The following is a 17,394-nucleotide window of genomic DNA, read 5'->3' as shown; positions in this document are numbered from 1 at the left end:
TGTGGCCTCCGCTGATTGGTCAGTGAGGCGCGGAAAGCAGGAACTGAGGGTCGTGGGATTTCGAAAGCGGTTGAGGGTGAACTGCGGTGAAGCTGTCAAGTGCTGTCATGTGCGTGGGTTTTAATGACAGGTGATGAAGAAACATGGATCGGGCTGTCAGGGCTCAGTTACTGCTTCTCTTAGTGCAGTTACCGGCTTCATTTCACTGCAAAGATGCGTCCAGAGGAGATGATGGAGGATGGTGAGAGAAATACCATATGGATCACTGACCGTGTCTTAAAACCAAGTGTGATTCATCTCAAATCCTGACAACATGCAGTTGATCACCTAATTGAATAAATAAAGCGGTGTGAGTGAGATTAATTATGTTTTGTCTTTCAGGGGACTGGGTTCCAGTATAGAAGATGAAGGCGAGTGCAACATTGAGATCAGAGACGTGAACTCAATCACACACAGAGAGTTTATTAAAGAGTAAGAACAACAGACATACACATGTAGAGCTAGTTTATAGTATTTAGACATTTTAGTCGCGTAAAAACATGAGTTTCATTGCATTTATTTATTTATTTATTTTTGAAATCCTGAAAGCAACTCTTATTAAAAATACTATAATAATTTATAGTAAATACTATAGTGCTTTTGAACCATACTATATCAAAGTGTATTATACTGTATATATTATAGTATTTACAACACTTTGTTAAAGAATGCAACAGCATACTGTAGTATTAACTACAGTGAACTCATAAACTGTAGGTTAATAAATACTGTAGTATACTTTAGTTTTTACTACAGTAAACTGTGGTGTATTGTAGTATAATATACCTTATAGTTGTAGAAAACTTAGTACAGTACAGGGTAAAGTAATTTGTTTATATTACTATAGTTGTTATAACACCACAGATACTATAGAATTACCACAACAAATTAATTCAAGTAAGTTACTTTACTATGGTATGGTTGAAAAACTATTTACTATAAATTACTATAGTATTTTTTCATGTGGGCTACTTTTAATAATAGCAAGAATATAAATGGAATTGTATATTATAGCATACGTAGATAAATATTTATGTAATCCTAATGTATTTTTTATTATATTTTACAGGTATGCTTATGCAAAACCAGTTATACTCCGAGGACTTACAGATAACACAGTAAGAACTGTGGTTTTACCGTATATCAGGTGTTTATTGCTTCAAGTTATTATTGATTCCATTTCTAACAGTGCTGTGTTGTGATTGGTTGTTCCAGAAGTTCCGTTTCCTGTGTTCCAAATCCAATCTGTTGAGAGAGTACGGAGGGAAAACGGTCCGTCTCAGCACAGCCAATACACACTCGTACAGGAAAGGTAGATGCATGAGCACACTTGACATATTTGCACAGTCTTTTCATGTGCATGGTCAATAAAATCACACTGACCCCAGACCTTTCAATGTTAGTGTAAGTGTTCATGTTTCTGTATTTATATGTCCAGTTGCTCTGTCTTTTAACAGTGGATGTGCAGTTTGAAGAGTTTGTAAAGTTCCTGTTGACCCCTCAGCCTAATGACACACTGGGCAGTGGTCAGTTCTCTCTCTGTTACACACACACCAAATCTGCTCATTCTACAAGCTTTCCCCGCTGTCGATGATTATTTCATAATGTGTGTGCATTTTATTTCAGATACGCTGTACTTCTTTGGGGACAATAACTTCACGGAGTGGCATTCTCTGTTCGAGGAGTATAAAGCGCCACCTTTTTCTCTTCCACTCATGCATCCTGCATATAGCTTTGGGATTGCTGGTATGTACAAATACATACTCTCTGATCCAGCTAATTCGTTTTTTTGGAGTGCACACAGACACATTTTCACCCATTAAAGGAATAGTTCACCTAAAAATGTATTCATCATTAGGCCATCTAATGTACAATGTAATTGTAATGTGTTTCTTCATCAGAACAGATTTGGAGAAATTTAGCATCACACCACTTGCTCATCAATGGATCCTCTGCAGTGAATGGGTGCCGTCAGAATAAGAGTCCAAAGAGCTGATAAAAACATCACAATCCACAAGTAATCCACACGACTCCAGTCCATCAATTAATGTCTTGAGGAGTGAAAAGCTGTGTTTATAAGAAATTAATATTAGTTAATTATCAATATATGGGTGGATTTTGATATGAAAGGGCAACAGAGGATGGACTTGGAGGAAGCATTATTATGGACTATGGACTTGTATTTTAGCCAGAAGCAATAGTTAAAACACCTTAATGATGGATTTACTTCTTACAAACACGCAGCTTTTCATTTTACCAGATATTAATTGAAGAGAGGTGTGGAGTAATGTGATGTTTTTATCAGCTGTTGGACTCTCATTCTGACGGCACCCATTCACTGCAGAGGATCCACTGGTGAGCAAGTGATGAAATTTCTCCAAATCTGTTCTGATGAAGAAACAAATTCATCTACATCTTGGATGGCCTGAGGATGAATGCATTATCAGCAAATTGTCATCTTTGGGCAAACTATTCCTTTAAAAACAACATCTCTCTCCTGCAGGACCAGGTACTGGCGTCCCGTTTCACTGGCACGGTCCCGGCTACTCTGAAGTTATCTATGGCAGGAAGGTCTGTGGAACGCTAAACTCGTACAAATGTATTATTTACAGCTTCAGTACAGATGTAATTTTCCCTGTCTATATACTGATGTGCTTGTGTTCTTCAGCGTTGGTTTCTTCACCCCCCTGATGAGGTACCTGAGTTCCATCCCAACCACACCACTCTCTCCTGGGTCTCTCTGTCCTACCCAAACCTGGAGCTCCACCAGAGGCCCCTGGAGTGCACCATACGACCCGGAGAGGTGAGATTTAACCCATTTACACACTTAAATAGTAGGCACAAATTGTCAAAGTAAAGTCAAAATCATGTATTCCAGAGGTAAAACCGCATCTTTTTGTGCAGGTGCTGTATTTTCCAGATCGTTGGTGGCATGCAACTCTAAATCTGGACACCAGCGTCTTCATTTCAACTTTTCTGGGATGAAGACCAATGTTCCCTTTAATTTTTTTTCTTGCCGAGCAAAACTTTTCTCTATTGGGCGGACATTTCGGCCACCTGAGCAAAAACATTCTTTATACCAGACCTGTACAGCGATAATAAATAACACTGATAATAAATCAAAATATTAGAATGATTTCTGAAGGATTATGTGACACTGAAGAGTGGAGTAATGATGCTGAAAATTCAGCTTTGCTTTACAGGAGTACACTATATTTTAAAATATATTAAAATAGAAAACCAATATTAGAAATTGCAATAGTCTAAGAGTTCACAATATTCCTTTTTTTTTCTGTATTTTGATTAAATACATACAGCCTTGATGAGCATAAGTGACTCTATTAAAAAATATATATAATATAATATCAAAACAATCTGAAGCATTTAAACTGAGATGTGTAAGTTGTAAGATGTGTAAAAAAAAAAAAACGTGAACGTGAATTCTTCTATAGCTATCTAAACATCCCTATGAATTACAGTTTGCACAATACTGTGTGTAATGTCTCAGAGTTTTGTTACCGTTCTGTGTCCATCCTCCGCTATTTCCAGCACTTAATCAAGCCACTCTTCTTTAATACATGAGGATGTTTTATTTCACATATCATTGCGTTGGCTCTCGATTTGAGCTACTTCGTCCGCAACCATTGAACCATTGGCGCACATCGTTCTCTTTCTATGAAACCTGTAAACCGCATTCACCGGTTCTAACTCTATAGTGGTTTACCCGAGCATTGCAATTTTTTGTTTTTACTAGAATACAATCAAATGGCTTTCCAACTAATTTTTGCATGTGCATGGCACATTATTTCTCTGCGTGGCCGCGGTGGAAGAAGTGTGTGGCCGCGCGCGCGCAGCTTAGAGGAAACATTGATGAAGACTGATGTGGTGAACACACACCAAGTGCATTTGACTTGAAGGACCAAACAAGGATTCGTTGTTCAGAGGACCAAATCAGAGGAGTTTGACTCAGTTTGAGCAAAACAGAAAGTCAAGCCATTCGTCCATTAACTTTTTTAATAGAAGCTGCTTTTATTGCGAGATCGAGGTAATGTTTTAATAAAGTTGTGTTGATGAAACATGAATTGAATGCTTTGTTTGGTTTTATTCTTGGGTTTTTGAATGTTGAGTTTTAAAGATGCATTGACCTAAACAGATAATCAATTCAGGTAAGCTGGATATCTTTAATACATCCATTATATGTGCGTCTTCCTCATTCTGACTCACAATAATACATTTTTATCAATAAAGGAACATTTTTATTATACTGAAAAAATGATAAAACCTTAAAAATGTTAACAAATAAAAAGAATAGAATAGAAACATTATTGAAATCAGTTGGTTAAACTGTCCAGTTTCACATTAGATTGGGAGCATTGAATTATGTAGGTTATTACTGAAATAACTGGACCCTTGAGATTTTTTTACTTTTGTCTTTCACATTTGAACAAGTTATATTTGTGTTAGAAATCCATACACACAGTTTGTGATAAAAATGATTCTGGCTCTTTTTAAATGTATATATGGAGTATTTTTTTACATTCAGGAATTAATCAACAGAATTCAATTTAATGAGAATAACACATATGTTTTTGCAGTAATACATCTTTTTGGCGATCCGAGTCCAAAGAGAGAAAGAAATTCTAACCAAAAAAACTCTAACGATCCCAGCAGAAGACAGTCCTCCAGACGATGTCACTTCCTCCAGACCTGCTGTCCGGCGATGTAGGTTTCCCTGACTGTCAGTGTGTCATCAAGCACTACAAAATCTACAAAACAACACACATAACTATGCATTTCATATCAAAAACACTTTATTGTGAACACTTCATCTATCCAATGGACACAATAATGCCTTAACCACTAATAATAAATAAAATATTAATTTTAAAAATTACTTAGAATTTTTTTATTAAAAATTAATAGTTATTTTAACTTCCAATAATATTAATATTTAACTGCTAATAACCCCCAAAATGTGCAGTTAGATCTTCATATATTCTAGTATATGTAGTATATTCTTCTCCAACAAAGAGGATCACATTTGATGACAAGGAAATCAAAGCAAAAGTGGTAATGTTGTGATATGCTATTAACACATTAAATGTGCATGAGATTTTTTGAAAATTGTGTACGAGTTTAAAGGAGTAATTCACCCCAAAATTTAAATTTTCTTAAAATTTACTCACCCTCAGGTCATCCAAGATGTAAATAAGTTAATTTTTTTTTACCAAAACAGATTTGGAGAAATTTGTCATTACATCACTTGCTCATCAATGGCTCCTCTGCAGTGAATGGATGCCGTCAGAATGAGAGTCCAAGCAGCTGATAAAAACATCACAATAATACACACCACTCCATTTGATCAGTTAATGTCTGGTAGTGAATATCTGTGTGTTTGTAAGAAACAAATCCATCATTAAGGCATGTTTGGACTCTCATTCTGACGGCACCCATTCACTGCAGAGGAGCCATTGCTGAGCAAGTGACGTAATGCTAAATTTCTCCAAATCTGTTCCGATAAAGAAACAAACTCATCTACATCTTGGATGGCTTGAGAGTGAGTAGATTTTCCACAAATTGTCATTTTTGAGTGAATTATTCCTTTAATAAGCAACTATGTAAATTTTTAAATAAAAAAATAAAATAAATAATAATATTTAAAATAAGCCTCAAAAGACGCATTTATACCTGCATCAGTGCCGTACTCCAGCGTTCCCTTCCTGTGACTGATACCCAGCAGCTGAGCAGGATGCAGCGATGCCGCTTCTAATGCAGCTTCTACTGTACAACCTACACACACACACACACGTGAGTATAAAACCTCTATGATGGACACACATAGTCCAATAATGGAATAACATGCAGTGGATGTCCTCGGGATTCCTACACAGTGAACATGCACACATACTGACCTGACACCTCTCTGAAGTGTCTCACACACATGTCCATGGTCGCAATGCTGCCACTCAAAGTTGTAGTGCCTGAAATGAATAAAAACATGCTATAAAAAATTTGTACACAATCTACGTAAACAAAACACTCGAAATCATCTTATGAATAAGAGCAATAAATAATACCATGCAAAGAATTTCACAGTAAAATAACATAATAAAAATGCATGATAAAATATCACAAAATAATACATTATAATATGGATCAATCAAATACATTTTTCCAAAATCTTATCTTCTAAAATACACTAACATTCAAAGTTTGGGGTCAGCAATTTTTTTTTTAAAAGAAATGAATCCTTTCAATTGAGAAAGGACACATTAAATTGAACAAAATTGACAGTAAAGACATTTATAATGGTACAAAATATTTATATTTCAAATAAATGCTGTTCTTTTGAACTTTATATTCATCAAAGAGTCCTGAAAAACAGTTTTCACAAAAATATTAAGCAGCAAAGGATCATATGACACTGAAGACTGAAGTAATCCTGCATCACAGGAATAAATTACATTTTAAAATATATTCATTAAAAAAACAGGTCACACTTTATATTAGGTGGCCTTAAGTACTACGTACTTACATCAAAAAATAAGTACAATGTACTTATTGTGTTCATATAGTATTGCAAAACATTTGCTGCTATTGAGGTGTTATACGGGTAAGGTTAGGGACAGGTTTGGTGGTATGGGTAGGTGTAAGGGATGGGTCAACAGTGTAATTATAAATGTAATTACAGAAATTAATTACAGATGTAATTACATATAGGTATTTTTAAAAATATAAGTACAATGTAAACACATGTATGTACACAATAAGTGCATTGTATCAAATGATTAATTTAAATGTAAGTACATAATAGTTAAGGCCACCTAATATAAAGTGGGACCAAAAAACTGTTATTTTTCTTTATGAATCAATATAACCCAAACTTATATCTGTTTTAACTCTGCACCTTGTTATTCAGTAGTTTAAATAACATAATATTAAAACAATTAGACTAAATAATTACAAATACTCCAAAACAACCCTACAATAAGCAACCAGCAACAGTATTATTACAAAGAATTGTACTCAAACTTTTCTGTATGGTTTGAAATGCCTTTCACGTTGTAAATTAATCTAAAAAAGGAAAGAAAAGGTAAATAGAAACTGTCAAGCTCAACACTGCCTCAACTGACATACAAACAATTTGTCACCAAATTTAAGATGCATCTGGTTTAGCTTGTTACACACTGAAAGCAGATAGAACATGACGCAGACCTGCGACATAAGCGTGAAGCCCCTGGATGTCTATCTGCTGCTGTCCGAGAGTGTGTTGACCAGGAGGAAGACCCATCGCCGTCACAGCGTCAGTGACCAACACCAACCCTGCCACACACACATACTCTATTCTTACACACACATTAACTTTAATACAGTGAAAACCTGACATGCATTTCATTAAACTAATTTGTATTGTCATATATAGTCAATATTATGTACAGGTTTGTAGTTTTGTGTGTGTGTGTTTGTCTGAATACCTGCGGGATGAGCTCTGTGTGCGATGCGCAGCGCTGCAGGGTGTGTGTGTATCCCGTCTGCGATCATACCGTAGTAAACCGTCTGACCTGGTGGAACACGATCACTCGTCAGCAATCCCACAATGCCCGGGTCTCGATGATGAAACTATAACAAAACAAAATAGCATGCATCATTCATGGTGTGCAGATTCATGTTTTAAAATGATTAAATTTATTTATTTTCATGGTATGGTAGCGTACTAGGAATATGATGTTATTTTAAACATGTATATGTGTGCACAAACTTACAGTATCTGATCTAATGCAATTACCTGCTAATTACTGAATGTGCATATGTGTGTGTTATGCCTTTCCATTAATATGTGTGTAATACTAACAGGCAGCATGGCATTAAATAAGTGTGTAATGAACGTGGCTCCATTCTGTACAGCCTCTTCAGCCTGAGAGAGATCAGCCATAGAGTGACCTGGACAGAGGAAGTTTTTGGAAATGCTCAGCCAGTTGAGAAATTAATTAGAAATAATAAGAAATAATAAATTACATACGCACCAAGTGACACTGCTATGCCTCTTCCTGACAGTTCATGGATTGCTGCGGCGCTATTGGCCAGTTCTGGTGCAAGGGTTACCATGGCAACATTGTCCAGGCGCCCATAAGTCTCCATCAGGTCGGCCACACCACCTCCTTTAAAAGTGCGGAGGAACTTCGGAGGGTGAGCGCCTCTCTTCTCTTCACTGATGAATGGCCCCTCCAGATGAATACCTGATACAACCGGGAGTAAAATCATAAAAAAAAATTATTTTGCAGTAATTCAAATCAAATACATGAAATAAAATATCAACAGAACTAAAGAAATTATAGCTATTATAGCTTTTTATCGATGTTTGGAATTAGTTTTTATTTTTATATTTTCTGTTTTTCTAGTTCTTGTAATTTTATTGTCTGTTTTTGTCATTTTATTAGTTTTTTTTATATATCGATTTTGTTTTTATTTCAGTTATTTTAGTAAATCAATTTAAACTAAATAATTTTCTAAATTTCAAGTAGCAAAAACAGTTTTAGTTTAATAATCCTGGTCAACTCACATTACAATCTGAATAAAGTAAATAAAGTCTATTTATTTTGTATGCACAGTGCACACTATGTCTGTGTACATCTTACCTAAAACCCCTGCCCCTTCAGGTCCTCCATCCTGAACTTTGAGCTCAGGAATGACCTGTGGAGAAAAACACAGCAACATTACTGGTGCTAAACGATCAAGCAGCACAACTGTTTGCAACACTGATAATATTAAGAACTGAGCAGCATATCAGCATATTAGAATGATTTCTGAAGCATCATGTGACACTGAAGACTGGAGTAATGATGCTGAAAATACAGCTTTGCAGCACAGGAATAAATTACATTTTAAAATACATTCAAATAAAAACAGTCATTTTAAATTGTAATAATATTTCACAATATTACTGTTTTTACTGTACTTGTGATAAAATAAATGCAGCCTTGGTCATAATATTACTATTTTTACAGTATTTCTGATCAAATAACGGAGCCTTGGCCACAATATAACTGCTTTTACTGTATTTCTGATCAAATAACGCAGCCTTGGCCATAATATTACTGTTTTTACTGTACTTCTGATAAAATAAATGCAGCCTTCGTCATAATATTACTGTTTTTACTGTATTTCTGATCAAATAACGCAGCCTTGGCCACAATATTACTGTTTTTACTGTATTTCTGATCAAATAATGCAGACTTAGTCATAATATAACTGCTTTTACTGTATTTCTGATCAAATAACGCAGCCTTGGCCAAAATATTACTGTTTTTACTGTATTTCTGATCAAATAATGCAGACTTGGTCATAATATAACTGCTTTTACTGTATTTCTGATCAAATAACGCAGCCTTGGCCATAATATTACTGTTTTTACTGTACTTCTGATAAAATAAATGCAGCCTTCGTCATAATATTACTGTTTTTACTGTATTTCTGATCAAATAACGCAGCCTTGGCCACAATATTACTGTTTTTACTGTATTTCTGATCAAATAATGCAGACTTAGTCATAATATAACTGCTTTTACTGTATTTCTGATCAAATAACGCAGCCTTGGCCACAATATTACTGTTTTTACTGTATTTCTGATCAAATAATGCAGACTTGGTCATAATATAACTGCTTTTACTGTATTTCTGATCAAATAACGAGCCTTGGCCATAATATTACTGTTTTTACTGTACTTCTGATAAAATAAATGCAGCCTTCGTCATAATATTACTGTTTTTACTGTATTTCTGATCAAATAACGCAGCCTTGGCCACAATATTACTGTTTTTACTGTATTTCTGATCAAATAATGCAGACTTGGCCATAATATAACTGCTTTTACTGTATTTCTGATCAAATAACGCAGCCTTGGCCATAATATTACTGTTTTTACTGTACTTCTGATAAAATAAATGCAGCCTTCGTCATAATATTACTGTTTTTACTGTATTTCTGATCAAATAACGCAGCCTTGGACACAATATTACTGTTTTTACTGTATTTCTGATCAAATAACGCAGCCTTGGCCATAATATTACTGTTTTTACTGTACTTCTGATAAAATAAATGCAGCCTTCATCATAATATAACTGGTTTTACTGTATTTCTGATCAAATAACGCAGCCTTGGCCACAATATTACTGTTTTTACTGTATTTCTGATCAAATAACGCAGCCTTGGCCACAACATTACTGTTTTACTGTATTTCTGATCAAATAATGCAGACTTGGTCATAATATAACTGTTTTTACTGTATTTCTGATCAAATAACGCAGCCTTGGCCACAATATTACTGTTTTTACTGTATTTCTGATGAAATAACGCAGCCTTGGCCATAATATTACTGTTTTTACTGTACTTCTGATAAAATAAATGCAGCCTTCGTCATAATATTACTGTTTTTATTGTATTTCTGATCAAATAACGCAGCCTTGGCCACAATATTACTGTTTTTACTGTATTTCTGATCAAATAATGCAGACTTGGTCATAATATAACTGGTTTTACTGTATTTCTGATCAAATAACGCAGCCTTGGCCACAATATTACTGTTTTTACTGTATTTCTGATCAAATAATGCAGACTTGGTCATAATATAACTGCTTTTACTGCATTTCTGATCAAATAACGCAGCCTTGGCCATAATATTACTGTTTTTACTGTACTTCTGATAAAATAAATGCAGCCTTCATCATAATATAACTGTTTTTACTGTATTTCTGATCAAATAACGCAGCCTTGGCCACAATATTACTGTTTTTACTGTATTTCTGATCAAATAACGCAGCCTTGGCCACAACATTACTGTTTTACTGTATTTCTGATCAAATAATGCAGACTTGGTCATAATATAACTGCTTTTACTGTATTTCTGATCAAATAACGCAGCCTTGGCCACAATATTACTGTTTTTACTGTATTTCTGATCAAATAACGCAGCCTTGGCCATAATATTACTGTTTTTACTGTATTTCTGATCAAATAACGCAGCCTTGGCCACAATATTACTGTTTTTACTGTATTTCTGATCAAATAATGCAGACTTAGTCATAATATAACTGCTTTTACTGTATTTCTGATCAAATAATGCAGACTTGGCCATAATATTACTGTTTTTACTGTATTTCTGATCAAATAACGCAGACTTGGTCATAATATTACTGTTTTTACTGCACTTCCGATAAAATAAATGCAGCCTTCGTCATAACATAACTGTTTTTACTGTATTTCTGATCAAATAACGCAGCCTTGGCCACAATATTACTGTTTTTACTGTATTTCTGATCAAATAATGCAGACTTGGCCATAATATAACTGCTTTTACTGTATTTCTGATCAAATAACGCAGCCTTGGCCACAATATTACTGTTTTTACTGTATTTCTGATCAAATAATGCAGACTTGGTCATAATATAACTGTTTTTACTGTATTTCTGATCAAATAATGCAGCCTTGGTCATAATATAACTGCTTTTACTGCATTTCTGATCAAATAATGCAGCCTTGGCCATAACATAACTGTTTTTACTGTATTTCTGATCAAATAACGCAGCCTTGGCCACAATATTACTGTTTTACTGTATTTCTGATCAAATAATGCAGACTTGGCCATAATATAACTGTTTTTACTGTATTTCTGATCAAATAACGCAGCCTTGGCCACAATATTACTGTTTTACTGTATTTCTGATCAAATAATGCAGACTTGGCCATAATATAACTGTTTTTACTGTATTTCTGATCAAATAACGCAGCCTTGGCCATAATATTACTGTTTTACTGTACTTCTGATAAAATAAATGCAGCCTTCATCATAATATTACTGTTTTACTGTATTTCTGATCAAATAACGCAGCCTTGGACACAATATTACTGTTTTACTGTATTTGATCAAATAATGCAGACTTGGTCATAATATAACTGCTTTTACTGTATTTCTGATCAAATAACGCAGACTTGGCCACAATATTACTGTTTTACTGTATTTCTGATCAAATAACGCAGCCTTGGCCATAATATTACTGTTTTACTGTACTTCTGATAAAATTAATGCAGACTTGGTCATAATATAACTGCTTTTACTGTATTTCTGATCAAATAACGCAGCCTTGGCCACAATATTACTGTTTTACTGTATTTCTGATCAAATAACGCAGCCTTGGCCATAATATTACTGTTTTACTGTACTTCTGATAAAATAAATGCAGCCTTGGTCATAATATAACTGTTTTTACTGTATTTCTGATCAAATAACGCAGCCTTGGCCACAATATTACTGTTTTACTGTATTTCTGATCAAATAATGCAGACTTGGTCATAATATAACTGCTTTTACTGTATTTCTGATCAAATAACGCAGCCTTGGCCACAATATTACTGTTTTACTGTATTTCTGATCAAATAATGCAGACTTGGTCATAATATAACTGCTTTTACTGCATTTCTGATCAAATAACGCAGCCTTGGCCATAATATTACTGTTTTACTGTACTTCTGATAAAATAAATGCAGCCTTCATCATAATATAACTGGTTTTACTGTATTTCTGATCAAATAATGCAGCCTTGGCCACAATATTACTGTTTTACTGTATTTCTGATCAAATAACGCAGCCTTGGCCACAACATTACTGTTTTACTGTATTTCTGATCAAATAATGCAGACTTGGTCATAATATAACTGCTTTTACTGTATTTCTGATCAAATAACGCAGCCTTGGCCACAATATTACTGTTTTTACTGTATTTCTGATCAAATAACGCAGCCTTGGCCATAATATTACTGTTTTTACTGTACTTCTGATAAAATAAATGCAGCCTTCGTCATAATATAACTGTTTTTACTGTATTTCTGATCAAATAACGCAGCCTTGGCCACAATATTACTGTTTTTACTGTATTTCTGATCAAATAATGCAGACTTGGTCATAATATAACTGCTTTTACTGTATTTCTGATCAAATAACGCAGCCTTGGCCATAATATTACTGTTTTTACTTTACTTCTGATAAAATAAATGCAGCCTTCGTCATAATATTACTGTTTTTACTGTATTTCTGATCAAATAACGCAGCCTTGGCCACAATATTACTGTTATTACTGTATTTTTGATCAAGTGAATGCAGTCTTGGTAAGCACAAGAGCACAAAAACATAATTATTCCAACACATTTTATTCCTAGATACAGTCTCAGATACTCTAAAATCTCAAGGAAAAAGAGCAGAGATGTATTTGTGTGTGTGGTTGAGCATCCAAGAGACTAATGAAGAGTGGTTATTGATGTATAGATTGTACCTTATGGTATATGTGTGGTGGAGACGTGACGAGGGTCGGGCAGAAGGAAGTGACACCATGTTCTAGAATCTTTTTGGCCACCAGAGCCACGCCTCCTCTGATGTCACTGCTGGCCTGAGAGAAGTCGATGCCATATCCACCTATGAGTGAGAAGACGGCAGGAGCTTAGCATTACAAGGTATCAGTAAGAACACAGAGACTTCTATATAAACTGGTGAATGTAACAATGTCAACCCGCTGTGTACTTCTACATTAGTCTTATGCTAGTCTTGTTTACCATTTATCTGTACATCTATGAATCCAGGTGCAATGATTTTATTCTCGCAGTCAACTTTGTGATCTGCAAAACCCTGCTCATCGAAGAACAGCTTCTCCGGGTTCAAAATCTTGCCCTCACGAACCCACAGGTCTTCCCTACAAACACAAAGATTTCCTTTCAGAATCACTGTAGAAAATGTGCAGATTTCATCTGGAGTCAATTACAGCTCTTAATGTTTTAACCAGCTTTTAATATGGAACAAATAATTACACCAAGTCATTAGCATTAATCATTTATATTTTACAACACTGTAAAGGGCAGTCTAATATGTGAGAATCCATGTGAATCTGTACTGTTTGCAACAAACTTCTTACTTTAAGAAAATTGTAATATAAAATTATAATCATAATTGTAAAGAAATCAGAGGTGTGTCATTACCTTTGCAGCTTGTGATCCTTCAGTATCCTGCAGTTCACAAACTGTGTGATCGGGGCATCTGAGACACTCTTATTGGACGGCATTTCTCCCGAAATCCCACCCCGACACTTAAGAACACCCTGTGAAGAGAAACCAGAACTATCAGGTCTTGCTAGTGGATCATCTTGGTTTGATTTTATCCACTGGACATCTTCAACACACCCACACCACATACAAACATACTTCCATAAGAAAACAAAACGTGATTATTATGTATTATGACAGTAATGTAAGGTCTTCAAATGAATCATTTTGATTTAATTTATTAATTGGACATCTCGAACTAAAACAGACTACATGCAAAACAGAAAGTACTTTCATAAAATAATGTTAAAAAGAATACAAATTTGTATGATGCACACTTTCTGAAAGCAATATTCTATGATTAGCCAATTCTTTACCACCTATATAATTATGAAAACGTCAATAATGTGCACTTTTTAGGTACTTTTTCATGTTTTATTAAAAGTGCTATACAAATAAACTGACTTGACATCCATGAAATACAATGACCTAACGATCATTGCCCTTTTGAACACATTTTATCTCTTTTTATGACACAGTATATAACTTTGTACTGTCAAACATATTTTCCAGACAAATAAACCTCCCATGTAAACGGACAACCAGCTCTGTCAACATCTGCTTTATTAATATTTTTGTTATTTATTATTATTCAGCATATAATGGCACAGTTTTTAAAACAACAAGCGATGCTTTTCCACTGTTACAGCAGAAGGTAAACAAAAACACCGGAAGTGCGGATCAAACTCTTCATACACTCATCTTACAGATACCGGATCATGACAGGGACGTGATCACCGGCTGTAGTTTCAAAAACGCACTTACCGTTAATTCACATACTTTAACCCTGATGCTCCGCTCGCTTGTGTTCGCTAGGAAGTCTGTAGAGTACGGTGTGTCACGCGCGCTGTCAGCTGATGAGGAGGCGTGGCCAAAACACACGCGCTCCAATCGTGTTTAAACCCAGCCCTCTCCATGTAAACTAATGGGACTCGAGTCAAAATAAATAAATAAATTACACTTCCAATACAATTTTACGAAATATGGTTTTGGTAATTTAAGGTAGTTGTTATCACGCTGATATATGTTCAGTTGTTCGTTTTTGTGATAAGTTTAATTTTAGCTAGTAATTTGATGCTATAAAAACGGGGCGTGTCGTTATGGTTGATTGGGTCTGCGGGAGTTTGATATATATATATATATATATATATATAGTATAAAGACAGTGTTATGGTCATAACTTCTGGCAAGAAATAGCGCAAACACTGGACGAAAATTATTATCAAATGAAGTATAGTTTGAAAGGCTGAACACATAACGTTCATGTGCATCAGGTTTTAAAGAGACAGCGCTGCTTTTAAAGTAAACCCTGCTGCAGTCTGTGATTGATGTAAATCAAAGAACAAAATAAAAAGAGAAATCACTCGACTGCTCTAGTCGCTGATTAACTTTTGTAGCTTGAATAAAAATTAACCAATATAGTTTATGATTATACAATTTATAGTTTATGTGAAGATTGTTTTGAAATCAAATTAAAAGTTGTTATATATTTCAGAGCCTATTAAATGTTAAAAATAATGGATTTCAATTATACTGTAATGTTGAATGGCTATAATTAATAGGTAAAATTGAGGGAAAATGCATTTAATAGAGACACCAGTAGCAGTATTGTATCAACTATTCATTAATAATAGGCTACTCTGTAAAAAGATGCCATTAAACATGTATTTAAAATATACTATCTTTATGTTGTTTCTACATTAATTTGGAGTTTCAATGTGAAATTATGACAATAATGTTCCCCCCCTGAAAGAGATTGGGACGGCCCCCATCCCCTTGGCCCCCTTAATATTTTCAGTTTGATAATCCAGCCCAAGCTAGTTGACTAGCCTTGGTCTATGGTTTAAAACCTCAGACACAAATGATAAGAATGTATATGAATATATCATTTCATTTTAATTTTGAAGACAGAAGCGCAAAAACATCTAAAAAAACCGAATGCTTGAAAAATACGAACGCTGTAAAATGTATGATTTGTAAACATTTTGTTTTTAATAATATGGTATTATTATTATTATTCATGTATTATTGTTTATCCTAATGTACCCCCTGGCTGTATTTGTAATTGTATAAAATCATTAAGAACATGAATTAATTAATTGCAATATATTGTAATATATTTGTTTCATATATAATCATATAATGTTATTTCATTATGTATAATCTGATTATATATAATCAGATATTTACATGTATATATTTACACACGTGGTCAGAATTGTTGGTACCCTTAGTAAATATGATCAAAGGCGGCTGTGAAAATTAATCTGCATTGTTAATCCTTTTGATCTTTTATTTAAAAAATTCGCAGAAATCTAACCTTTCATTGGATAATAAGAATTTAAAATGGGGAAATATCATTATGAAATAAATGTTTTCTCTAATACACATTGGCCACAATTAACGGCACCTTTTATTCAATACTTTTGAAACCTCCATTTGCCAGTTTAACAGCTCTAAATTTTCTCCTATAATGCCTGATGAGGTTAGAGACACCTGACAAGAGATCAGAGACCATTCCTTCATCCAGAATCACTCCAGACCCTTTAGATTCCCAGCTCCATGTTGGTGCTTCTTCTCTTCAGTTCACTCATTTTCTACAGGGTTCAGGTCAGAGGACTGGAATGGCCAGCAGAAGCTTGGTTTTGTGCTCAGTGACCCATTTGTGTGTTGTTTTGAGGTTTGTGTTTGGATTATTGTACGGTTGGAAGATCCAAACATGGCCCATTATAAGATTTCTAACAGAGTCAGTCACTTATTGATTTTTTATCTGTTGGTATTTGATAGAATCCATGATGCCATGTGTCTAAACAAGATGTCCAGGACCTCCAGCAGAAATATAGGCCCACAACATCAAAAATACAGCAGTATATTTCATTGTACACATGGGGTACTTTTTATCCCGGTGTTCACCAAACCCATCTTGAGTGTTTGCTGCTAAAAAGCTCATTTTTTAGTTTCATCTGACCATAGAAGCCAGTCCCATTTGAAGTTCCAGTCGTGTCTGATAACTGAATATGCTGGAGTTTGTTTTTGGATGAGCGAGGAGAATCTTTCTTGAAACCCTCCCAAACAACATGTGGTGATGTAGGTGCTGTTTTTGTTAGGTTTTCTGACCCGAGACTCAACTATTTTCTGCAATTCTCCGGCTGTGGTCCTTGGAGAGTCTTTAGTCACTCAATCTCTCCTTCTCACCGTGCATTAGGACGATA

General features: G+C 34.7%; 2 protein-coding genes across 3 annotated transcripts; one reads left to right on the top strand and one right to left on the bottom strand.

Annotated features, from left to right (window-relative positions):
• The first annotated feature begins 35 nt into the window (after positions 1–35).
• jmjd8 (jumonji domain containing 8) lies at positions 36–4,043 on the top strand. The gene is made up of 9 exons (XM_058771759.1): positions 36–241; positions 382–471; positions 1,109–1,157; positions 1,255–1,351; positions 1,497–1,565; positions 1,666–1,785; positions 2,543–2,610; positions 2,708–2,842; positions 2,944–4,043. The coding sequence occupies exons 1-9, from the start codon at positions 144–146 to the stop codon at positions 3,022–3,024; spliced, it is 807 nt and encodes a 268-aa protein (XP_058627742.1). The 5' UTR covers positions 36–143; the 3' UTR covers positions 3,025–4,043.
• Positions 4,044–4,121: 78 nt separating this feature from the next.
• On the bottom strand, positions 4,122–15,065 carry amdhd2 (amidohydrolase domain containing 2). Of its 2 annotated transcripts, none has more exons than XM_058771757.1 (12): positions 14,948–15,065; positions 14,060–14,178; positions 13,640–13,776; positions 13,363–13,502; positions 8,676–8,730; positions 8,064–8,276; positions 7,892–7,980; positions 7,515–7,659; positions 7,255–7,362; positions 5,952–6,020; positions 5,728–5,829; positions 4,122–4,805 (listed from the first exon to the last, which is right to left on the bottom strand). In XM_058771757.1, the coding sequence occupies exons 2-12, from the start codon at positions 14,140–14,142 to the stop codon at positions 4,732–4,734; spliced, it is 1,215 nt and encodes a 404-aa protein (XP_058627740.1). In that variant the 5' UTR covers positions 14,143–14,178; positions 14,948–15,065; the 3' UTR covers positions 4,122–4,731. The 2 variants fall into 2 exon arrangements, with proteins under 2 accessions (XP_058627740.1, XP_058627741.1); XM_058771758.1 differs by having other exon boundaries at positions 14,963–15,042.
• Positions 15,066–17,394: the final 2,329 nt, after the last annotated feature.

The sequence above is a fragment of the Onychostoma macrolepis genome, chromosome 03 (genome assembly GCF_012432095.1).
Source record: "Onychostoma macrolepis isolate SWU-2019 chromosome 03, ASM1243209v1, whole genome shotgun sequence".
NCBI lineage: Eukaryota > Metazoa > Chordata > Actinopteri > Cypriniformes > Cyprinidae > Onychostoma > Onychostoma macrolepis.
Note: the sequence above shows the minus strand (reverse complement) of the source record. Positions and strands in the feature narration are given on the sequence as shown.

Excerpts from the sequence above, each read along its gene's own strand:
- amdhd2 (XM_058771757.1), bottom strand. The coding sequence starts at position 14,142 with ATGCCGTCCAATAAGAGTGTCTCAGATGCCCCGATCACACAGTTTGTG. Across the intron at positions 13,503-13,639 it reads CATAGATGTACAGATAAATG|GTGGATATGGCATCGACTTC; the intron begins GTAAACAAGACT and ends TCTCACTCATAG. Across the intron at positions 6,021-7,254 it reads GCTTCACGCTTATGTCGCAG|GCACTACAACTTTGAGTGGC; the intron begins GTCTGCGTCATG and ends TATTCATTTCAG.
- jmjd8 (XM_058771759.1), top strand. The coding sequence starts at position 144 with ATGGATCGGGCTGTCAGGGCTCAGTTACTGCTTCTCTTAGTGCAGTTA. Across the intron at positions 472-1,108 it reads CACAGAGAGTTTATTAAAGA|GTATGCTTATGCAAAACCAG; the intron begins GTAAGAACAACA and ends TATATTTTACAG. Across the intron at positions 2,843-2,943 it reads GCACCATACGACCCGGAGAG|GTGCTGTATTTTCCAGATCG; the intron begins GTGAGATTTAAC and ends CTTTTTGTGCAG.